This window comes from Liolophura sinensis, chromosome 10, assembly GCF_032854445.1.
Source record: "Liolophura sinensis isolate JHLJ2023 chromosome 10, CUHK_Ljap_v2, whole genome shotgun sequence".
Lineage (NCBI taxonomy): Eukaryota > Metazoa > Mollusca > Polyplacophora > Chitonida > Chitonidae > Liolophura > Liolophura sinensis.
Genome location: NC_088304.1, coordinates 25273955 through 25299007, shown reverse-complemented (window position 1 = coordinate 25299007; position 25053 = coordinate 25273955). Strand labels below are relative to the sequence as shown.

At 41.4% G+C, this 25053-nt stretch overlaps 2 protein-coding genes across 4 annotated transcripts; one reads left to right on the top strand and one right to left on the bottom strand.

Annotated features, from left to right (window-relative positions):
- Positions 1–2451: 2451 nt before the first annotated feature.
- On the bottom strand, positions 2452–10590 carry LOC135476495 (zinc finger protein 595-like). 3 transcript variants are annotated; one of them, XM_064756531.1, is made up of 3 exons: positions 10567–10590; positions 7846–7989; positions 2452–5597 (listed from the first exon to the last, which is right to left on the bottom strand). In XM_064756531.1, exons 2-3 carry the CDS (start codon positions 7900–7902, stop codon positions 2904–2906), a joined length of 2751 nt encoding a protein of 916 aa, XP_064612601.1. In that variant the 5' UTR covers positions 7903–7989; positions 10567–10590; the 3' UTR covers positions 2452–2903. The 3 variants fall into 3 exon arrangements, with proteins under 3 accessions (XP_064612601.1, XP_064612600.1, XP_064612599.1); XM_064756530.1 differs by lacking the exon at positions 10567–10590 and adding an exon at positions 10274–10409; XM_064756529.1 differs by lacking the exon at positions 10567–10590 and adding an exon at positions 8690–8755.
- LOC135476496 (peroxisomal sarcosine oxidase-like) lies at positions 10417–21358 on the top strand. The gene is made up of 9 exons (XM_064756532.1): positions 10417–10972; positions 11283–11431; positions 12378–12591; positions 13454–13636; positions 16161–16310; positions 16811–16963; positions 19485–19560; positions 19750–19904; positions 20877–21358. The coding sequence occupies exons 1-8, from the start codon at positions 10862–10864 to the stop codon at positions 19872–19874; spliced, it is 1161 nt and encodes a 386-aa protein (XP_064612602.1). The 5' UTR covers positions 10417–10861; the 3' UTR covers positions 19875–19904; positions 20877–21358.
- Positions 21359–25053: the final 3695 nt, after the last annotated feature.

Below are 25053 nucleotides of genomic sequence, written 5' to 3'. Positions count from 1 at the left end.
GCTATTTTTTGTATGTGTCCACAGAAACGCCTACAACAGTCAGACATCAAAATGTACTTAAGGTCGGGTGACAAATTAGGTCACTGAGATCATACAGGTCTGATCATGTCACTGTCTTTTCATTTTGGAACTAATCCATGGAGAATAGTTTTGTGCTTATCTGACATATCTTTGACGTTGTTTTTTTTGCATTTACAATGTGCTTAAGTTTTGGGCTAATTTCTATTTTATGAGGGCCGTCTAAAGCCATTACTTCGATCTGTAACTTACGCTTTTATTGCAGAAAATTTTTTTCATCTTATTTTTGTGAAATCACAAAGTAGCCTTAAGTTTCCGATGCGACAGGAGCGTCCTCTTTTAGGGACAAATTCTTCATTTGAACCTAACAAGTTCCACTGAAGTTTTGGTCCTCTACATGCTACACTATTATGCATTGAGCCAATGTGGAAACTTTCCCATGGCACGAAAACTAATCACATGGCTTAAGCTATATGTACAGCCTGTTGTTATTCCTGCCTTATAACGCACGTAGTACTCTCATACACTCAAGACAAGAATGATCAGTTCGGCTTGGACCTGAGTCGCCATTAGTCGCAGGGGAAAGAGATATAACATCACAAAATTGACGCTGATTGGCTTATTAACTGAGATAGTATTTTATACCCAGAAATACACACTTTTGGCTTCCAGGATGTCACTTCCGATTTTGCAGAAATTGCAAGAAATCGGAATCAGCGTCATAAACTACATCAAATAGACTATTTCTCGCAGTAAAATTTTCTACAGCGTAAATATTATTGGCAAAAAAAGAGTTATTTGATCACAGAATAGAGATCGAGCGTGTACAATTTTAAACCGAGAAACTCGTGGTGAAAAATTTAAGTATGTCTGGGCTATGTGTAACATGGCCGCCACGCCGTCAAGAGATCAAAAGTTTCCAGAAGTTCCAGAAGTGCACAAATTCAGGTCCTTTCCTAAAATATACTGACGTTTCATAAATGGTAAGCGGTTTTCTACCCCCCCCCCCCCACCCCCACCCCCCACCCCCACCCCCCACCCTCGGTCACGGAGGACTCTGGGCGCATTTCGAAATCTGCGTTTAAACTTGTCATTCAGTTTTCATACATTTAACTGATTACCTGCATCGCGTCTAAATCTTGTACTTCATCAAATGTCTCAGTTTATCTTATTAAACATACTGAATAATATTCATGGCTGTGGTTCATTTTTATGGAAGATTCCTCATCATTGTTTAAGCAAAAAGTATTAATATTTTATTCACTATGCCCTCGGATCGCGAAGCGACCTTGGACTAAAGTCAAAATTTTAGACCACTTTAAAATGGTTATTTCTTTTGCAACCACGTCAAAATATTGCTTGTTTAACGTAAATTCTCGGTAAGGGAATTATTGTAAAACAAATTTCAGCTAAAATAACAGAAATGAACATACCAAGCTTAATGACTGAAATTGACTTAAGCCGAAGATCGCTGTGTGATCCTAGGGCCATGTCTAAAATGGGTCAGGTATTAAGTTTAAAATCAGCTGTTTAATGCCAGACAAGAACGACGGGAATGTGTTCACTTATACGATGGTGGTCAGTTTTATGATGGACAGGAAACCGGAACCACTTTGGCAAGCTGCTGGCAAGCTTTCCCGTATGCACACCATACTTTATAGAAGACCAAAAGACAAACGTGAGATTGTGTCAGCGGTCACAGGAGCGTCTCCGACCCCACCAGCAGTGAATATATTTATTTATTTATTATTTGATTGGTGTTCTACGCCATGCTCAGGAATATTACACTTATATGACGGCGGTCAGCGTCATGGCGAGAGGAAATAGGGAAAATGGGGAATCTACAGTCTTAGCCCGGGTTTGAACCCTCACCTCGTTTGCATCTCATCCAGTCGGTCATGACCCGCTCCTTAAAAGTAGAGTCGTTATTTGATTTGTTTGATTGGTGTTTTACGCCCTACTCAAGAGTATTTTACTTATACGACGGTCGCCAGCATTTTGTTGGGTGGAAATCAGTCACAGATGCCCCCTAATAGTATAGTAGAGTGACGCATGTCTGGTATATGGTTTTAGGGTGTCTGGGTTATTTGATTGGTGTTTAACGCCGTACTCAAAACCGAGCAATTCACTTAATGCTTGACAGCTGTCCGGTTTATGGGTCGAGGAAACCGGAGTGCCCAGAGTTCCGATAGTTTGTGAGTCTGCAGATGTTAGTACAGATGAGGAAACGAACTGGAACTATACGCAAATGGCTTTCAGGTTTATGGGTGCACGGAGGAAACCAGAGTGCCCAGAGTAAACTACCACACCCTCCAGGTGCCTCAAAAACCTTCAGATATCAGACCAAAGCTGAAGTAGCGAGAACTAGTCTACATATGTGGAGGGAACGACTGGTGCCACGTGGCATGTAAGTTGCTACTGTTTTAAGCGTTTACATGAACTGTTAAGAATAAAACCCCGACTGTGGAAAATTGACAAGAGACCGTATTTCGCCGGTTCTGTGTGAACATACATATATGCCAGCTATGACACTGTCGTGGCTGCTCTCGTGTTATTCTTTATGTTGAATGTACGTCTATAAATATGTTGCAACTGTACAAAAAAGCGCAGCCAGATTAATGGGTCGAGGATTGTTGTAAACTACCACACTTCACTATAGCTACCTCATACACACACTTTCAGACATCAAACCGAATGAATAATTATGGCAAAATGCCACATCGGCAATTTTTCTGCCACACCATGGCGAGACATCAAGCCGAACCCAATTCAGCTAGAGCTACACTGGTAAACTGTGCGTCTGCAGATCTTTGTATAGATGAGAAAAGAACAAGGAACTGGATACCATATTAGCGCATCATTTAATATATATGAATATATATTTTTTAATCGCCTTGACAATGGCCAGCAGTCTCTTGATGGAGCTGCAACATTAACTGCAGAGTAAAAATTTTATCGCACACACAACACTTAAACGCGCTACAATCTTCATCGCCGATCGTATCTGATTTTGCTTTCCTCTTGGCTCTGGTGAAAAGATTTGAAGAATCCTGCCGAACTGATAGAGAACCGGCATCTTTATGTTCTAAAAACGCCTGTGCTCCACTCTTCTCCACAAGTGTTAAATCCGTATTCCAAATGCCGGTACTGTTTACACTGTTGATGTCCAACAAACGATCGTTCTCGGGTGACCCAGTCTCTGACACTTCTGTTATTGGTTTGAAGGTATCCATACTTCGCTGCGGAGAAATCCTTGACACGCTAGAACTTGGAATTCTCGGCAGTACCGGGTTTGGCTCAGTAACGCTATGAGTCTGGTCAGTGTCAACAACGTTTAGGTCGATGTGAATAAGTTCTCTACAGTCCACGTTGGGAATATCAACTAGTTCTTCGTTCGGAAGGTCTTGCAATGCTCTAGGATTTGCCGAGAGTTGTTTTTCCAAACCAACTTCTCCTCCCATAACTTCACTGGTAGGCGTCTCACACCCAAAAGCATTTGATATGTCGAACTGACCAATGCCAAAGCTGGTAGCCAATTCCTTGCTTCCAATTTCACCCCCCTCCTCATGTTGACTCCCAATTTCCTCAATATGAGTAACTGTTGAGGAATCAACACATGGATTTGTGCAATCATCGATGGTTATTCTCCCGATATCAAGAACTGGGAAAGTCCCAATACCACGTGGTTGGCTTTCCATTCCAGAACAATCCTGTGATTCTTTACTGCTTTGTCCATGGCTATCATCTACATTTCTGGTGGTTGCATCCGCCGGTGTTCTACTACTCTGATCATGGCAATTTTCCAAAGACACGTCTTTTTCACTTGCTGTCCTTTCACCACAACCCACCATTCCTATGCCGTCCAAGACTTCAGGTGGCAGCCTTTCACTCGACGGTGTTTCACCAAAACTACCAGGGTTTCTATGCGCTAACGCCATCCCCAAAGCTGATGCCGGTTCCTCGACAGATGGTTTCGTACCATTCCCATGGCAACTTTCCATGTGCAATTTCATGCGCCAGTCCATATCAAATGATTGTTGGCAAAAAGGACATGCGTTTTCGGCTTCAGACATATTATTTCCCGAGTGCATCTTCCTCACGTGATGCCTGAGAGAGCAATCATTAGAATAGCTCTTCTTACAAACAGCACACACCAACAATTTCTCAGCAGTGTGTTTTCGCATGTGTTTTTTTCTGGCCCAGCTATCAGTGAACGAACGATCACACTTTTCACAGGGGTAGGGTTTTTCCCCCGTGTGGCTTCTCATGTGTCTCCTCAGAACATGGTTGTAGGAGAATTTCTGATGGCAGTATGTACACTGGAAGGGCCTTTCTCCTGTGTGCTTCCTCTGATGAATTCTCCAGGAGCTATGGTTGGGAAATGAGGCTCCACAAAAGGAACACTTATACACTCTATCACCAGAGTGCATCTTCATGTGCCTTTTGAGACTGTAGCTGTCACTAAAATCTTTATGACACTCAGGACATTTGGATTTTACAGCATCGTCCAAGTGGATTTTAACATGTGTTTTCAGGTGTGTGTTTTGTCTGAACCTTTTGTTGCAAACCTCACATGCAAACGGTCTCTCTCCATTATGGATTCGAAAATGGCGTTTTAAATTGCTGACGTTGGGAAAGCTTTTGGAGCAAATTGAACACTGATAGGGTGCCTTGACATTGCTAATAACTGGCACAGGACGCTTTACAAGTCTATCATGTGATGCAGTTTCCAAAGGGAACCGTTGACTTGCCAATAACTCAGGGTGTCCTGAAGCCTTGGTTCCAGATTTTACCTGATGCTTGGCCTCCAAATGCTTCTTCAAAGACCAACGTGAAGAAAGCTTAAGGCTACAGATCGTGCATGAGAAACGTTTTTCGCCGCTATGAACAATGACATGGGTTTTAAGCACTGAGGAATCAGCAAAGCTCTTGTGGCACACCTGACAGGTGAAAGGTTTCTTCCCTGTATGCGTCCTGTTGTGAATTATCAGGGAAGATGAGGACCTGAAGGATTTGCCACACTGATCACATGTAAACGGCTTCTCGCCTGTGTGCACCAGCATGTGTCGGCGGAGAGAGTAAAGCTTGGTGAAGGTGGCCTGGCAAGTTTCGCAGTGGAATGGCCTGGAATCCGAATGAACACTGCTCACGTGCGTGTGGAGGTGTGCTGACTGAGAAAACGCCTTTCCACACTTAGGGCATTTGTGTGGTCTTTCTCCCGTGTGGCTTCGTCTGTGGCGTGACAAGCTGCTTCCATCGGAGAAAGATTTCCCACACTGCTCACACTCTAGGGGTTTCTCTCCAGTATGCATCCTCAGATGCAGCCTCAAGTATGACTGTCGAGAAAATCTCTTGGAACAAATGTTACACTGGAGAGCCCGAGTGTCTGCTTGACTGGTTAAACTGCTGACCGAATCTGCCACCAGGGGCATAAGCATGGCGTTCCCATTCTCTTTGTCTGCAGACAGAAAGGTTGTCAAGGACACAGTGTTTCCAGTCTCTTCCAAAGGAACAGAAGGAGAAATCTGAAGTTCTGTCTCATAGCAACTTGGGTCATTCTCCTTGACAGAATGTTCAGCCTGTAAAAGAAAAATAATGTCATGATAAGTAAGATTTGTCATTCTCCTCGACAGAATGTTCAGCCTGTAAAAAAAAATTAATGTTATGATAAGTAAGATTTGTCATTCTCCTCGACAGAATGTTCAGTCTGTAAAAGAAAAATTATGTCATGATAAGTAAGATTTGTCATTCTCCTCGACAGAATGTTCAGCCTGTAAAAAAAAATTAATGTTATGATAAGTAAGATTTGTCATTCTCCTTGACAGAATGTTCAGCCTGTAAAAGAAAAATAATGTTATGATAAGTAAGATTTGTCATTCTCCTTGACAGAATGTTCAGCCTGTAAAAAAAAATTAATGTTATGATAAGTAAGATTTGTCATTCTCCTCGACAGAATGTTCAGCCTGTAAAAGAAAAATAATGTTATGATAAGTAAGATTTGTCATTCTCCTTGACAGAATGTTCAGCCTGTAAAAGAAAAATAATGTCAAGATAAGTAAAATTTGTCATTCTCCTTGACAGAATGTTCAGCCTGTAAAAAAAAATTAATGTTATGATAAGTAAGATTTGTCAATCTCCTCGACAGAATGTTCAGCCTGTAAAAAAAAATTAATGTTATGATAAGTAAGATTTGTCAATCTCCTCGACAGAATGTTCAGCCTGTAAAAGAAAAATAATGTCATGATAAGTAAGATTTGTCATTCTCCTCGACAGAATGTTCAGCCTAAAAAAAAAATAATGTCATGATAAGTAAGATTTGTCATTCTCCTCGACAGAATGTTCAGCCTGCAAAAGACAAATAATGTTGTGATAAGTAAGATTTGTCATTCTCCTTGACAGAATGTTCAGCCTGCAAAAGACAAATAATGTTGTGATAAGTAAGATTTGTCATTCTCCTTGACAGAATGTTCAGCCTGTGAAAAAAAAAATAATGTCATGATAAGTAAGATTTGTCATTCTCCTCGACAGAATGCTCAGCCTGCAAAAGAAAAATTATGTCATCATAAGTAAGATTTGATTACATTTCACCCTTTGACGTTTTAAATTGGTTTGGAGCTTATACGGTTATGGTAATCCTTATTGATTCATTACTGGACAGCTTTCTTGACCCAAAGATGTCACCCAGAAATCTGCAGTATATACTAAGCCATTACAATATTCTTTCGCAAACACTCCCCCCCCCCCCCATACACACATAAAAAAAAACGGTGCCTGACGCATATGTATAACATTTTAGCACAAAAGTAGATGCAGCGAAATCATTTATACTAAAACATAGTTGGCCTTACTGTTAAATTACAAATTGTATTCTGAGTTACACCTGTACATGAAAACAAACATGAATTCCTAAACTCAAAAAAATAATCTGTTAATTTTAACAGAAATTATGTTGTCTCAGTGATGTTAGAATGTATTATGCTACTGCAACAGATTATTTTGTTAAATTGAACACACATATTCGATTAATTTAACAATTCCATTACACTAACAGGATATTATGCTGAATAATGCAGAGCATTATGTTATAACAGAATACATTCTAGCATCACTCACACAACAGAATTTCTGTTACTATTAACAGATTCATTTTTTGGAGTGTATAAGGGAAGAGTTAATTCCCTTGGATACACTTGCGAAATTTGCGAGGGTTTTTCTTCTGTAAACCTTTTTGGACATATTTTGCTGATGATCAAGTTCATTTAGAAAACCCACAGTATTAAGACAATTCAAACTACGCTGTGTTTGGACAGTAATGACTTTTGTGGTAGTTTATTTTATGAGATTTATGAAACCTCCGTCTTGGGCTGTGCTTCTGAGAGACGGGTGGAGAGCATAGGTTGAGGTTTAAAATACCACACTCTTGCCTTCTACCTGACAGACTGCCACATAAGGTACCATGCATGCCTGGGTGAACTGAGAGGTGGAAAGCCACATGACTGTTCTTTTAGATCTTGACCAGAGTAATAATATGTTTCTTAGTTTACACTTTGTTTATTAAAGTTATCAGTGAGTTTTACCACCTTGGTGTATGAGTTCCACACTGTACGGCAGGTTCTGGTTGGTATGTACTTTATTTCACTCTGTTTGGAATCCTAACCTAAGAACCAGGGTAGGCCAAGGGTGTCAACTCAGTTGCTCCCGTTACACATGTAACAGCTATGACTTTTCACAAAAAGTTGATATCCTCCTGCACTCAAGCCTCTCCCATTAAGAATAACACATGTTAAAAGAAACTAACTCATTTTTCACCCTTGAGGCGCAACTTACATTGAGTGATGCTTCTTCTGGTAGAGCTGTGGGTACAAGATAAACAATTTCCATCATGAATTGCTATCACGGTGGGACAGGCCACACTGAGAGCAGAGACAATGTACTTCCCAATATTCTCCCATCAGTGGTTAACAGGCATTCCTACAGAGCAGCAAAGAGAACAATTTATACACAATTAATAATATATCTGATCTTAAAATGTACATACACAGTGTAACATACTGCACCTTCATAGAGTTTAAGAACAATACAAAACTTTCTAAACTAATATATTGAATTTACCCTAAAAACTGACATCAAAACATGCATTTTTAAAGCAAAATAAATGTGCTAAAGATGTGCTTTTGTGGGTGGCTGGCAACGGGCCTGCTGAGTCTACAGATTCGACTGTGCATGATGTATACTCAGTCTTGTAACTACTGTAAAATCAGTCCTCTTGCCTGACGGCTCACTATGTCTGTGGGTCCCATGTCTGTGGTTTCTTGATACTTGTAGATGAAACGGAGGGATCGACGTCGTGCTATTTTGATTACCTGAGCAGGAGGGAAGAATCAGGCTGTTTTCATGGCAAAAAGCTATGACGTCTATCAGCATCAAAGCAACAGAAATTCTGAATGTGTTGGCAGCGCAGTTTATCTACATGTAGCTGAAGCTCGAAAAATCGCACAGGTCTGTATAACGCGTGTGTACCACAGGGCACCCAATTTACGTCACCTAGTAACAGCCGAACGAATAATGTAACTACATCTTGTGATGTACAGAATACAAACTACTGCTCACCCAACGTTTATATACACAGCCCTAGATGTACATTTGATGTTGGTAACATATTTATACATACCACAGCTCTGGTATTTCCAAAGGCTAAATGTTTCAGTTCAAACAGTTCGTTGACACAGCGATACGCGAGGCAACAAAGCGATAATGTTCCAAACTCTAAATTGACTTAAGAAAAAAAAAATCCTTACCGGTACCTGGATTGCTTAACCAGCGTTCATAAAAACAGCATAAAACAGACTGCCCACCAATGTACATAAAACAGCCTTACCAAGATTGCCAACCAGTGTATACAAAACAGCGTTACCAAGATTACCAACCAAAGTGTACAAAACACTCTACCCAGATTGAAAACGATTGTATACAAAACAGCTATACTCAGATTGCCAACCAGCGTGCACAAACAGCCTTACCCAGTTTGCCAACCAGGTATACAAGACAGCTTTACTAAGATCACCTACCAATGTGTACAAAACAGTCTTACCAAGATTGCCAACCAGTGCATACAAAACAGCCTTATCCAGTTCGCCAACCAGTGTATACAAACCAACCTCACCCAGATTGCCAACCAGTGTATAGGCTACAAAACAGCCTTACCCAGATTGCCAACCAGTGTACATAAAACAGCCTAAGCTAGGCCAACCAGTGTATATAATACAGCTTTATACCAAAGAGCATTGACAGGGATTGCCACGGTCCAGCACATAATGCTTTATATTTTTCATAAGTAACGATATTGAATTGCATGCTTTTAAATCTTATTCCTATCGCGTGGTCGTCGTGAGTTTCCCCCGAACTCTGCCCGGTTTCCTCTCACCATAATGCTGGCCGCAGTCGTATAAGGGAAATATTCTTGACTACGGCGTAAAACACCAATGAAATAAATAAATAGATACTGCGTGGTCCCTTCCTACCAACAGTGCATGCAAAATGAGAAGTTAGTTCTCCAAAAAGGGCGAGATACTAATCCTTTGCAATAGTTAATTTTTCAAATAGATTAAGAGCGGCTAGTCATGTGGAATAGTCAGTATGGAATCCAAACTGACCACACGTCAATATTACGTGTCAACGAAAATGTATAAAACAGCCTTACCAAGGTCCCTACGCAATATTACAAAATAACCTTACCAAAATTGCCAACCAATATATACAAAACAACCTTACCAAAACTGACAACCAAAACATACAAAACAACCTTACCAATATTGCTACCCAATGTATACAAACCAACCTTACCAAGATTGTTAAACAATATATACAAAACAACCTTACCAAGACTGTCAACCAATATATACAAAACAACCTTCCCAAGGCCGCCAACCATGCAATTATTTTGCTCATATAACAACTCAAGGAATTTGCTAGGCGGATAAGTGAAATCAGTATTTAAATCGTGTACCATGCTAGTATATAAGTTGTCGATAAAATAGATTATTACATTCTCCGAGGATAGCGAATTACAAATTATGACACGAATGGAAATTATGGTGTCATGCACATAGGAATATCTTCCTTACAGGAACTCTATCGAGTTTATGGATGGAGTAGCCTCCACCGGATAGAGCTCGAAGAAAACCATTCCCCTTCGGCAGTTCTGGCGTAACGTTTCAGCCGAACCAGATAGAACTGGATTCGAGCACGCACTAACCTGATTTATCGATGTCTGATGACAATGACCTGCTAAATTCCTCGCACCTTGACATATATACAGGTTATTCTCTAACAGTTAAACCCGTGCCAACATAATCAAATAAATAAAATAACACAATCCCGATTGCGGAACAAAATAGTCGGACGGCTGGTGCGGTGGGTACTCCGTATACACATAGGCCTACATGCATAATCAAAAACCGTATCTGTGTCACGAGTAGAAGACAGACAACCACTGTATAAGGCCTAATGTTTTACCGATGAGCTATTTTATGATCTGTCCGATCTTACCCGGATGTCCGAAGTTACCCGAATATCCGAATTTTCGAATGTCCGAAGTTACCCTAGTTGTGTGAGCTTGGCCTGCGGGTTTGACGTGACAGACAGCTTGTTCAAACGCGGAGTTTATGTGTGTCGAGTACCTTGTACTAAAACGGTGGCATGTGACAGAGAAGTGATTAAGGCATATCTTGTACAGGTATAATAATGTATTCACAGCAGCTGAGGCAGGTGTATTGACGGGTGTCTCGTCCAGCCTACAGATATAGACCGTCTTCATTATAAGAGACGTTAGTTGTGTGCCACGATGGCAGCTACGGACACATACGATGCCATTGTCATCGGCGCGGGGGTTGAGGGGTCGTCTACAGCTTACCACCTCGCCAAAGCCGGTCGATCTACTTTAATGCTGGAACAGGTAAGGGACCATCTCCAAATTACATTTATGAACGGATACTTGGTGAGTATGATATGGAAACAACTATTTAAAAACGTAACTTTATTGTATATTTACACAGGCAAAGCTTAATATTCCGGCACCAGGGTAAATAACAGGATTATATGTTGTAGGACTAATACTTATCAAAACTTGTTATTTGGTTTGCATTAAGATGTGATTGGTATTTAGACTTGATTGGCTTTTAGAAAGACTTTCAATAACAGGTCCCCTGTATACGCACAGCTTATGCGGTACTAACACTCTGTAATACATGTGTCTATATTCAAAGTTTCCGCTGCCTCACACTCGCGGAAGTTCTCATGGCCACAGCCGAATCACACGTAAAGCTTACCCACAAGATTTCTACGTCCGCATGATGAGAGAGGCCTACGACATCTGGGCAAATCTGGAGGAGGAAACTGGAACTACCGTCTACAAGTAAGTACAAATAAAACGACAGAACATTAAGTAACCACAAGAACTTACGGCTGCCTTCAAATCTGCTTTTGTTTGCCATGGTTTAATGTCCCTTTCACCAGTATAGGCCTTATGGTCATATTATATGGGGTCTGTATTTCTGCGCTATATATTGGGCCGCTTGGGGGGTTAGATCGTCCGCATTGAATTCGGGAGACCTGCATGGGATCAAACCTGGGTTGGGTCAAAAATGGTATTTGTTGATGTCTCACATGACGCTCAGCATTGAGAGCTTAGGGTGAAGAATCAGGACTAGATGGTCGGGTGTCAGTATTATCTGACTGGGTGGAGTGTCATGTCTGGTGTCTTCGGGATGATACTCAAGTTGGGGCAGAGCTTTTGCGGCATGCACTCGCATGTCACGGCCACCTTGATAATGTAGTGTATATATATATAGACACTGCGTTGATAAGTTCAACCGTGATGATGAATAAAATGTCCTATCTTCAAAACAAACACTAAAATTCATCTTTACAACAGAACAGTACGCCTCGGCTTGGCGATGAACAGTGACCTTGAACATATGACCGCCTTTGTGCTTACTGCATGTGCTTGTATATTAAATGTGATAACAGCATTGCATTTGGGGTAATTCCTGACCAGTGACGCCTAATAAATTATAATGAACATCCCTGCATTCTTTTTTACCCAGTTCTGCTTGAGTTATATGGTACTAAGGGGCACAAACGTTCCTACCAATAAAGCATATACATGAACAGTTGGAATAAAACCCTGATTTCGGTAAACTGACAGATGGCCGGGTTTCACTGGTTGCGTGTGATCATTCGTCAACTATCACTCTGTAGCCACGGTTGTGATTTTACCACCTATGCTGTAGTCTTTCATATTAAACAATAATTGTGCTTTGAACTTCTTCTTGCCAACGAAAATGACTTTTTCCCAACAGGAAGACAGGCCTTATCATGATTGGAGAAGATGGCAGTCCGTATTTATCACGTTTGGAGCAAGCCATTCGGAGTTCCGGGGAACATTGTCAGAGACTATCCCCGGAAGAGTTCCGGATGGCTTACCCAATGTTGAGGTACCCAACCGAATATGGGGCGGTGTACGACGGTGTGGCGGGTATTCTTTACGCTGACAAGTCTCTAACAGCTTTACAGGTAAAGCAGGATACACTAACGCGATAAGATGATATGGTCTTCTGCATGTGTAATCCTTATTGTCACTATATTAATATGAGTAATATGTTCAGAACCTGGGCATCAAAGTAGACATTCGTATACTGGCCGTCAACCAAAATGGACTGTACATGCAGGTCAGTAATCCCACAACGAATTTCCAAATCATCATTCAACACAAATTATCAAAGGAGTAAAAAAAAAGTATATGAAGCATGAAATTATGACGGATTATTGCGAAGAGATGAATAGTCAACAGTTTTCAATGATCTTGGAAAGACGGGAGGTGTGTTCTAGGCGAATGAGGGAAGTCAGTATCCGAAGCTGGATACCTATACGTGCTTTGAGCGTTGTATATATTACATGCACTGGATTTATATTGATGTAAATCATATAGTATTTCTGCGAAGTCAAACATTTGATAATGTGGACCTGTATAATAATTGTGAATATATGTTTAATATTTTTCATGCACCAGTATGTACTTCTTCTCAATGCATGATATACCTTTTTTCTAGAACGTGAAAGTTGAGGACTCAGGAGCCTCTCAACAATGACACCGCTTTGAGTTCAAGACAAGGCAGGTTTTGAGAAGGTCTGCCAGCAACCTGCTAATGGTCGCTGGTTTCTCTCGAGGCCTGTCCTGTTTCTTCCCGCCATCATGTTGGCCACGGTTGTATAAGTGAAATATTCTTGATTATAGGTACGGTTTAAAACACCAATCCAATGAATAAATAATTATAGAATCAAAAGGGTGTTGGAAGGGGGAGATATAGCATTGGACACTTAGATTTTATACATACGCTTGGATTGTCTGCATTTTCTGCATTTTCCTAACTAACAGGAAATGTTTGTGAAAAATGGCGGAGAGATCCGATCTGGAGAAAAGATGACAGGGTTGTTCCCGGGAGAGATTGTTACCGTGAGGACTACAAAACGATCGTACAAGACTCGCAGCGTGGTCATCTGTGCGGGTCCCTGGGCACCTGAGCTTCTCAAGCCCTTGGGGTTACATCTACCACTTAAGGTATGTGTGTCTTGATTCTACATCGGTTTTGCGCATGTCATTGTTGAATATCGACTTAGATTGTAGCCAGTATGAAGGATGGGCAATGGACGATGCGTCTAATTCAGACAGACATTTTGCTCTGCGCACGGCCCAACACAAGGGAAATGTGACGTCATACAAAAAAATGTGACTTGTCATAAAGTGTACACACAGATGATGAAATCATGGCATTATACTGTATCATCTGCAAGTACGACAGCCATCCGTGAAGATGTAGGCGACAGTAGATTGTCGCACATTCTGGAGTCAAAATTAATTTTTATCGTTACAAAGGATTACATTTTCCGGACATGGCACATATTCAAGAGCTGAAGATCTGCCACCAGCTTGCGGATCGTCGTGGGTCCCCCCCCCCTCCCCGGCCCTGCCCAGTTTCTCACCACGATAATGCTGGCCATCGTTGTATATGTGAAATATTCTTGCGTAAAACACCAATCAAATAAATACATAGTTTAAGTGCCGAAAACTGGCTGCTACCACTCTAGGTTTCGAACTAGTAATATGTCAGCCGTTTAAATTGACGAAACGATGACGATAATGATTTTATTTAAAATCGCTTCGCCCGTCGGATGGCTGCGAGGAGTGTGGGTGTAATACCAAAGACTTTTAAAATGGGACTTGTTGCTGCCTGGTTTGACCCTCAGCACTGAGAGGTGAGAGTATAATGTGACTGGGTAGGGTGTCATGTCTGGTGTCTTCGTCATGATATTTCAGTGGCAGCACTTTGGCGGTATACTGTATGGAAGATACAGTATACATGTATATGTAAGCACACCTAATGATTCCTGGTCGTCATGTGACCGAAAATTGTTAAGTATGACGTCAAAAATCCATCCATCCATCCATCCATCAATCCATCAATCAATCAATCAATCAATCAATCAAACCACGTTCAGTGCTTAGCGGGCTGGCGCAGTACAGTACTTCAGAAGCCACAGACGCATGCGGTCCCTGTGAGTTCATGTCTACCTCACGCTGGCTCTCTCTCTCCTGTCGTACATGGGAAGGTCATAAATTAATTGATATTTCATACTAGAACTGTACAGAGCCAGTATAGCAGCATAGATCCAGGATGTCCACCCGTAGTATACATTAGAGAGATCAGCAATTCACGGCGTTTTGCAATGTGTGTTCCGGCAGTCTGCTTCATGGCTATTTCATGCACCCATATAGACGTTGCACATGTTTTTGCATGTTGCTAAGGCCAACAGTTCATAAATTTCAATTTTTGTGACGAAAATGCATTTTCTGGATACAGTAATTGTTCCATTATCTGGCTTCGTCTCGCACCATATGCATCAGTGAATTAAAATAAGTTCAACTTTCATGGACATCGGGGGGTCTCTGTGGCTCAGTTTGTTAGCGCGCTAGCGCAGCGTAATGACCCAGGAGTCTCTCACCAATGCGGTCGCTGTGAGTTCAAGTCCAGTTCATGCTGGCTTCCTCTCCGGCCGTACGTGGGAAGGTCTTGCAGCAACCTCCAGATGGTCGTGTGTTTCCCCCGAGCTGTGCCCGGTTTCCACCCACCATAATGCTGGCCGCCGTCGTATAAGTGAAATATTCTTGAGTACGGCGTAAAACACCAATCAAATAAATAAATAAATAAATAAATTCATGGACATCGCTAGTGAATGCAACGTTATGAAAACACTCGCGGAGTCGCGGAGTGAAACGCAAGTTTTTGTGTGTACATGTGTGGAAATCTTTTGTACATATGTGCAAATAAGAATTTATTTTACACACATATATATGCAAAGTGTTCCAAATGTACCAAAAAAAAAGACTTTAGACACATCGGGACTGGTATATAAAAATGATTTGAAGACTTTAGACCCACCGGGACCGGTATGTACAAATCTTTTGAAGACTTTAGACCCACCGGGAATGGCATGTATAAATGATTTGAAGACTTTAGACACACCGGGACCAGTATGTACAAATGCTTTGAAGACTTTAGACCCACGGGGACGGGTATGCACAAATGATTTGAAGACTTTAGACACATTGGGGCCAGTCTGTACAAATGATTTGTAGACGTTAGACACATTGGGACCAGTCTGTACAAATGATTTGTAGACTTTAGACACACCGGGACCGGTATGTACAAATGATTTGAAGACTTCAGACACACCAGGAACGCTATATGTACAAATGATTTGAAGACTTTAGACACACCGGGACCGGTATGTACAAATATTCGTAAAAGAAATGAGCATGTGTATGTATATGCAAATATATATAATTATCTGAATTAAATGAAACATTGAGATCAGTTTCAACAATTTCCGATACTTACCTGACACAACGTACTTTGACAGTATACCTGAACATTTAATTTAATTGAACTAATGCATAGTCTGAGAATAAATATCAGAACATCTTGTCATACAGTTCGGTCGAAGTTGATATATAGGCATGTAAGTAGGTTTAAGTTCCCATTTTTCCCTCCGTTCGTTATTGGAATAACCAATTCTTATTTCAGCCGGTCAGGATAACTGTGGGTTACTGGAGGGAGAGAAAACCCGGCGTCCTCAGCGCAGATAACGGGTTTCCCTGCACGATAGAGTTGAACGCAATTCACGGCGCAGATGTGTACAGCCTACCTGCGATGGAATATCCGGGGCATGTGAAGGTAGGGGGGCTGGGGAAAACTTCCCTTTTAGGCAAAGATTATCCCTCTTGCGCGCACGCACAATAATTAAGCTTACACACTGGCAATAGGAGACGGCTGTCAAAAAGTTGTAAGTTTTCACCTTCCATCTTTGCGATTGTATTATTTTCTATTTGATTATTATCTATGAACGATACGGCCTCATTGATATTTCAGAAGCGTACAACATGTGAAGTAGAAGTATATGTTTCCACATTCTTCTGAGCCATAACGCAAAGAATAGAATAATAGAAGAGCCCAAAACAGGTAATGTAGAAACCACAAAATAACCCAATATATATATATGTGTGTGTGTGTGTAGAGAAAGAAATAAATATAATACGTGAAGAACGTTCTAACACAAAGTTGGCAGTGCAGATCATGTCGCTGTAACAACCAGCACACCTTGTAACCTGAACCTGGATTTTATTAAATACGGCAACTTCTAATTTAGCAAATTAAAAATTCTCGTTCGGTTTAAGATCGTCTTACACACGGGACCAGCTATAAACCCCGACTTCCGTGATGGGGTGGATGATTCCTGGGTGCTGAACTCCATGGTGAAATACGTGAAGGAACACTTCCCTGGTGTGGAGGGGGAGAGACCTGGTATCAGGGAGACTTGTATATACACGGTAAGCTATACTCCTGGTACGTGAGGGAACACTTTCCTGGTGTGGAGGAAGAGAAACCAGGTATCAGGGAGACTTGTATATACACGGTAAGCTACACTCCGTACGTGAAGGAGCACTTCCCTGGTGTGGAGGGAGAGAGACCGGCATCAGGGAGACTTGTATATACACGGTAAGCTACACTCCGTACGCGAGGGAACACTTTCCTGGTGTGGAGGGAGATAGACCTAGTATCAGGGAGACTTGTACATACACGGTAAGCTATACTCCTGGTACATGAGGAAACACTTTCCTGGTGTGGAGGAAGAGAGACCCGGTATCAAGGAGACTTGTATATACACGGTAAGCTACACTCCGTACATGAAGGAACACTTTCCTGGTGTGGAGGGAGATAGACCTAGTATCAGGGAGACTTGTACATACACGGTAAGCTATACTCCTGGTACATGAGGAAACACTTTCCTGGTGTGGAGGAAGAGAGACCCGGTATCAAGGAGACTTGTATATACACGGTAAGCTACACTCCGTACGTGAAGGAACACTTTCCTGGTGTGGAGGGAGATAGACCTAGTATCAGGGAGACTTGTACATACACGGTAAGCTATACTCCTGGTACACGAGGGAACACTTTCCTGGTGTGGAGGGAGAGAGACCTAGTATCAGGGAGACTTGTATATACACGGTAAGCTATACTCCTGGTACATGAGGAAACACTTTCCTGGTGTGGAGGAAGAGAGACCCGGTATCAAGGAGACTTGTATATACACGGTAAGCTACACTCCGTACGTGAAGGAACACTTCCCTGGTGTGGAGGGAGAGAGACCGGCATCAGGGAGACTTGTATATACACGGTAAGCTACACTCCGTACACGAGGGAACACTTTCCTGGTGTGGAGGGAGATAGACCTAGTATCAGGGAGACTTGTACATACACGGTAAGCTATACTCCTGGTACACGAGGGAACACTTTCCTGGTGTGGAGGGAGAGAGACCTAGTATCAGGGAGACTTGTATATACACGGTAAGCTATACTCCTGGTACATGAGGAAACACTTCCCTGGTGTGGAGGAAGAGAGACCCGGTATCAAGGAGACTTGTATATACACGGTAAGCTACACTCAGTACGTGAAGGAACACTTCTCTGGTGTGGAGAGAGAGAGACCCGGTATCAAGGAGACTTGTATATACACGGTAAGCTACACTCCGTACGTGAAGGAACACTTCCTTGGTGTAGAGGGAGAGAGACCTGGTATCAGGGAGACTTGTATCTACACGGTAAGCTACACTACTGGTACGTAAGGGAACACTTCCCTGGTGTGGAGGAAGAGAGACCCGGTATCAAGGAGACTTGTATATACACAGTAAGCTACACTCCGTACGTGGGGATCTACACGGTAAGCTATACTACTGGTACGTGAGGGAACACTTCCCTGGTGTGGAGGAAGAGAGACCCGGTATCAAGGAGACTTGTATATACACAGTAGGCTACACTCCGTACGTGAGGGAACTTCCCTGGTGTGGAGGGAGAGAGACCGGCATCAGGGAGACTTGTATATACACGGTAAGCTGCACTCCGTACGTGAAGGAGCACTTCCCTAATGTGGAGGAAGAGAGACCAGCTTCAGGAAGACTTGTATATACACGGTAAGCTACACTCCGTACGTGAAGGAACACTTCCCTGGTGTGGAGGGAGAGAGACCAGCTTCAGGAAGACTTGTATATACACGGTAAGCTACACTCCGTACGTGAAGGAACACTTCCCTGGTGTGGAGGGAGATAGACCTAGTATCAGGGAGACTTGTATATACACGGTAAGCTATACTCCTGGTACGCGAGGGAACACTTTCCTGGTGTGGAGGAAGAGAGATCGGCATCAGGGAGACATATACATACACGGTAAGCTACACTCCGTACATGAAGGAACACTTCCCTGGTATGGAGGGAGAGAGGCCAGACATCAGAGAAATTTGTTTATACGCGGTAAGCTACACTCCTAGCTAGCCTGGATGTCCCCTGGGATCAACCCATCCTAACGCTGGCTTAACGTCGTTAAAGAGAAATACCCTTCAAAAAGGCATAAAAACCACACCAAATAAGATGATGATGGTGATGAGGAGGAGGAGGAGGAGGAGGAGGACGACGACGACGACGACGACGACGACGACAAAATCCTAGCTAGCTGTCTGGTACACGTGTGTCTACCGTTTGGAAATCGCTGATAAACTTCCCCGCGCATGAGGTACAAATACCCACGACACATGGGTCGAAGGCAAGTGATCAATGGACGTTAGGCTGGGCAAACGTTCACCTGTGTGTGAGCATCACCAACCCTTTATTGTTACCAAGGTCTCACAAGTGATTGAGTATAGGTGAATCCTTAAAGTATACATCTACTGTGTATTTCCGGTAAACAACAGAATGTGCCTCCATGCAGTCTTACAGAATCCATATTTCAAACCTGTCAATAAGATTAAGTTTTCGTTAAGAGTACTTTGTTTCACCGTATATATACTGTAATTTGCAGGTGACCCCTGATGAAAACTTCATCCTGGACACACATCCACACTGGAAGAACATAGTGATAGGGGCGGGGTTTTCAGGTCAGTGAAACGAACAAAAAACGAAACGTCAATCTTTCAATGAGCGTATCAGATAAGATATCGTGATAAAACTTTTCACCTCAAGACCGGGATACAAATAAATTACATCTATAAACTACAATATCTTTACAACTTTATTTTGATGAAAGAAAAATAGTAAATGCAATTTATCAGTCAATCTGTTTGCAGGTCACGGTTTCAAACTGGCCCCGGTGGTAGGGAAGGTGCTATCAGAGCTCGCACAGGGAAAGTCACCTTCGTACGACCTGACACCTTTCCGGATACAACGCTTCTTCACCAAGTCCTCATTGTAGTAACTGAGTTGATTGGTTATATCCCATAAGGTGTGCTCGATTGATAGCAACATGTGAGGAGTACACAGCTGATTACAGAACAAGTGAAATGAACACAATCAGTTGACCAATCAGTGGCCTAATCAGTGGCCTTTACCTCACCTGATTGAGTATATCCAGTGATATGTAAACACTTAGCTGATTACAGAGCAAGTGAGGTGAACACAGTCCATCGACTGTAATCAGTTGCGTGTACACACCTAACTGAGTATAAGCAGTGATGTGTAAACGCTTTATTGATTCTAACCTATAGGCTGGCCTCCTCTCCAGTCGTACGAGGAAAGGTCTTCAGCAAACTGTGGATCGTCATGGGTTTCCCCCCATCGCAATACTGGCATAAAAATCCTCTAAAAAAAATTAATAAACCATTGTAACCAGTGAAATGCACACATTTGGCAGACTGTATTCTGTAACGTACGCACACATTTGGTTGATTTTCCTGTGACGTGTATGCACACTTTTGGTTGACTGTATTCTGTGACGTATGAATACATTTGGTTGACTATTCTGTGACGTATGAACACATTTGGTTGACTGTGTTCTGTGACGTATGTGCACACATTTTGGTTGACTGTATTCTGTGACCTATATGCGCACATTTGGTTGACTGTATCCTGTGACGTATGTGCACACATTTGGTGGACTGTATTCTGTGACGTGTGCACACATTTTGTTGACAGTATTCTGTGACGTGTGCACACATTTGGTTGAGTGCATTCTGTGACGTATATGAACACTGTATTCTCTGACGTATGTGAACACAGTATTCTGTGACGTATATGCACAGATTTGGTTGACTGTATTCTGTGACATATATGCACACATTTGGTTGACTGTATTCTGTGACGTATATGCACATATTTGGTTGACCATATTCTTTGAAGTATATACACAAGAGTATGTACTGTTAACACTTATAGATACTCATCTCGTTAAAATCACAAATATCTTTCTTTCTTCCAGTCTGTCAAGTGAGCAATTCATCATGAGGAAAAGTCCTGGAACATGATGTATACACAGATCAAATACACGAACAAACTCCGTGTATATGAAATACTCGTTTCCCCATCTTTCTGCCACTTTTTTTCAAAAATAATTTAAACTCTCTGACTTATCTTGAATTTCGTCTCAAAAACTGACAAATTTAGATGGTTACCATTTACATTTTCTACTAAGGCTCCAAGAGCCCTGAACAAAGGATTCTTTAAACATTTGAAAATAAATGATTTGTCGGTTACATTTCAACATTTCTTTTCTTGAATTTGTTGCAGCGAAAGTGTAATCAGTATTTAGGACTTCGTTTTTCAGTGGTACTATTTTTAAGGTTTTGTTTGCTTTGGTTATTTATTTTTGGAAAAATGTACTCAATAATATTTCATCTGTACACGACGGCGGTAATGTTTGTAAGTGGAAGAAACGGGAGTGCAGGGAAGGAGGAAAAGGCATTTACCAGCAGAGATTTTCACGGCATAGCGAGCTTAAGTCTAGCTCATGCTGGCTTCCTCTCTGGCCGCACGTGGGAAGGTCTTCAGCAACTTGCGGATGGTCGTGGGTTTCCCCCGGGCTCTGCCCGGTTTCCACCCACCATAATGCTGGCCGCCGTCGTATAAGTGAAATATTCTTGAGTACGGCGTAAAACACCAATTATATAAATAAATAAATAAAATATCTAACAAAATAAAAGGACAAATATCGAATAATATTAACTTTTATTTCGAAGAGGTGTGGAAACGGACGTGATTGGCCATGACAATTCTTTTGTGACGTGTTTGGTAACTCTATAAATCAACTTTTAATGTGGAATTCTGACGAGGCTAAAACATTCAAAACAAGGTCTATGTGACGTCAGAGAAAGCATCTGCTTTCACAGTTAATAGAAATGCCTAACCAAGTGGGATTAACCAATATGCCGAGCGTCCTAGCGACTGAAAAACCAGGAAAGAATCTAAACCAATCTGCCATAACCCCTTCGCCCCACCTGCTAACTCGTGGGAAAAAAAAACCCTGTTATTGATTTAGTAGGTGTACTTTTACGATCAGAACTGAATTTCTATCGCCATGGTAAGTATGTTGTAAATATATTTGTGCCTCCGTGACCTAGTACAATCGTGCTTGCCCAGCACAGTGATCCAGGAGCCTCTCGCCAGTGCGATCGCTGTGAGTTCAAGTCCAGCTTATGCCGATTCCCTCTCCGGTGAGAATGTCTGGCAGCAAATTTTGGCAGATGAACATGAGCTTCCCCGGACTCTACATGGCTTCTTCCCACCATAATGCTGGTCGCCATTGTATAAGTCAAATATTTTTGAGCACGACGTAAAACTCCATTCAAATAAATAAATACACAATGATGAATTGTAATTCATGAATTGTAACTTCTGACTGTTTTTTTTCCACGAGTTCTATACTTGTCTTTTTTTTCTTTTTTTTTTTTTGATTTGAATGGTGTTTTACGCCGTACTCAAAAATATTTCACTCATACGACGGCGGCCAGCATGATGGTGGGAGGAAACCGGGCAGAGCCCGGCGGAAACCCACGACTATCCGCAGGTGGCCGTCAGACCTTCCCACGCAGGGCCGGAGAGGAAGCCAGTATGAGCTGGAAGTTCTATGCTTGACATTTCATGATCAAAGATACATGTAAAACAGGTTTTCTTGTTTAAGGTGGTACTAATCGTGCTAATTTACTACAGCTTTAAGTTTTGGCATCAAAATGCCAACCATGTCATTGCCTTCCTGAAGATCAGCAATCATCTATTTTTTTTCTGTAAGGTGGAATCATAAACATATAGCATCATAAACATATAGCATCATAAACATATAGCATCATAAACATATAGCAAACATTCTGACCCTAAGCGTATTTTGGGGAAATGGTGTTTTGAAAAGCGTAATGATGTAGACCAAGTAGAGATCCTTGACTTACCTGAAATGACGTAACTCCGAGTACCGGTATGGATTATATAAACACTGCACCAATGTAGAAATATCTGGGAATCACAATTAACTACACTTAAAAAATTAATGTGTTAATTTTAACCTAAAGTCTCTTGCTTGAGTGATGCTAGAATGTGTTATATTATTATAACACAATACTGTGTCATATTCAAGATAATATCCTGTTAGTATAATAAAATATTTATGTTGAATTAATTCCTTTGCTTTTCAATTATAGTTTTCACTGAAACCAGTAAGGCGTAAAACACCAATCAAAATCACTGAAACCACTGAGCACGTGAGGACCGTTTACAAAGCCTTCCATGAGGATCAGTATCGTATGTATTACGTCGCAGTGAACGAAGCGCTACATGCGTTTTGTGAATCAGGGCCCTGATAACCTCGCTTAATAATGGTTTGTTATTGATGTCAAGCATTTCACTCGTGTTGCACCTTTAATTTTTCGCCCCTTCAACCTGCTATATTTATTCCATCCATCATTATTCATATAATATTCCATCAAAAGCCTTCACTCTAAATTTCTTAAATGTTATAATCAGCATAGTTCTCTTGAGAGCAAATATGATGGGTGGCTGGGTGTCAGAATAAATTGTATCTGCATGTGCGTTCTCACAATTCCGACATCAATGGTAACACTTCAGTTCATCCGATGAATGTCAGAATTTATAAAATCAGCACACTGAATCAATCTATATGGACTAGCGTGGCACTCTGCTTTGTAATGCCGCTTAACCCGGATTTACAGTATACGCCATAACATGTTGAATAAAATCGACACATTAAAAGCAGTGAACAGGTGCAATGAAATATATATTGATTAACGACAATTTATAAATTAAAAATAAGGGTAGTACACAATCCGGATAGTAATCAAATGTATGCGCCTTTCGGGCATCATTGCAAACTGATAACTGCTTCTATTTTCAAGATTCGGTCCTAATTAACTTTAGTAGGTTTGTGTTATACGTCATTTTTGAAATTGGCCTTGCCATTATTGACCAGGGTCGTCCATTATAATTGACGTTTGGTGTTCAAGCGCGGCACAATGACACAGAAACCTCTCACCAATGCGGACATTGTGACTTGAAGTCCAACTCACGCTGGCTTCCTCTCCGGCGGTACGTGGGAAGGTCTTGCAGCAATCTACGGATGGTCGTGTGTTTCCCCCAAGGCTCTGCCCGGTTCCTTTCCACCATGATCATGGCCACCGTCGGATAAGTGAAATTTTCATGAGTACGGCGTAAAACACCAATCCAGTAAATAAATAAATCTTGCATACGGTAAATGACCTAAAATTTCGCCCAAAAATGTCCTAAAATATTACATTCGGAGCTGAAATTTACATTTTTTCCTGGTAGGATATCACTCTACCTTCCAAACCAACCTGAAAACTTCTTTGTAACAGAAATGGAATTCTCAGTATTAGGTAAAATGTACAACTTAGTCATGCCCGTTGTTTCAGGTCAGTTACCGTAGGTTATAAATGATTGATGAATTGATTGTTGATGAATGTCATAATCAAGAATTCTTTCAGTTACGCGATGGCTGTCAGTACTGTGGCTGACAAAAACCCAGAGTGTCCGGGATAAACCACTCACATTTGGCAAGCTACTGTTGAACATTCCCACGAGTGACATACAGACATGCACATTACATTCACACATGGATTTACTTCAACCATAAAACTGATCATCATTCCTGCAGGAAAAAAAAAATCCGTATTCAAACCTTTAACCCATAAACTTGAATAAAGAACATCTCAATCTCTCCTTATTTGTTCAAAATGTGCTCTCTTTAATCCAAACAAAATAGATCATGAATAAATATGAGAGGGGATGAAAATGAGAATTAATGATGGGGTTCACGTAATTCCGTGTAACAATTATTCAGTTTTCAACACCGTATTTTATATAGTTGTCACAAATTTATACAGAACAAGTTCCCCAGGGTTTGTTTTCACAAATATAGAGATCAATCAGCTGTAACATGTTAACAGGTTTCCTGGTTCTGGATAGGTATGGTACAAGAATATCTCGCTCAGCGTAACAAAGCTGGGTTTGCCTTCAGTAACATATGTGCATGTTTAACGCTGAAAATAAGCAGCAGGAAGAAGACAAGGTCTTGCACCAAACAGTATTGTGACACAGGTCAACAGGGAGGTGACAAAACTAGCCTGTAAATAACA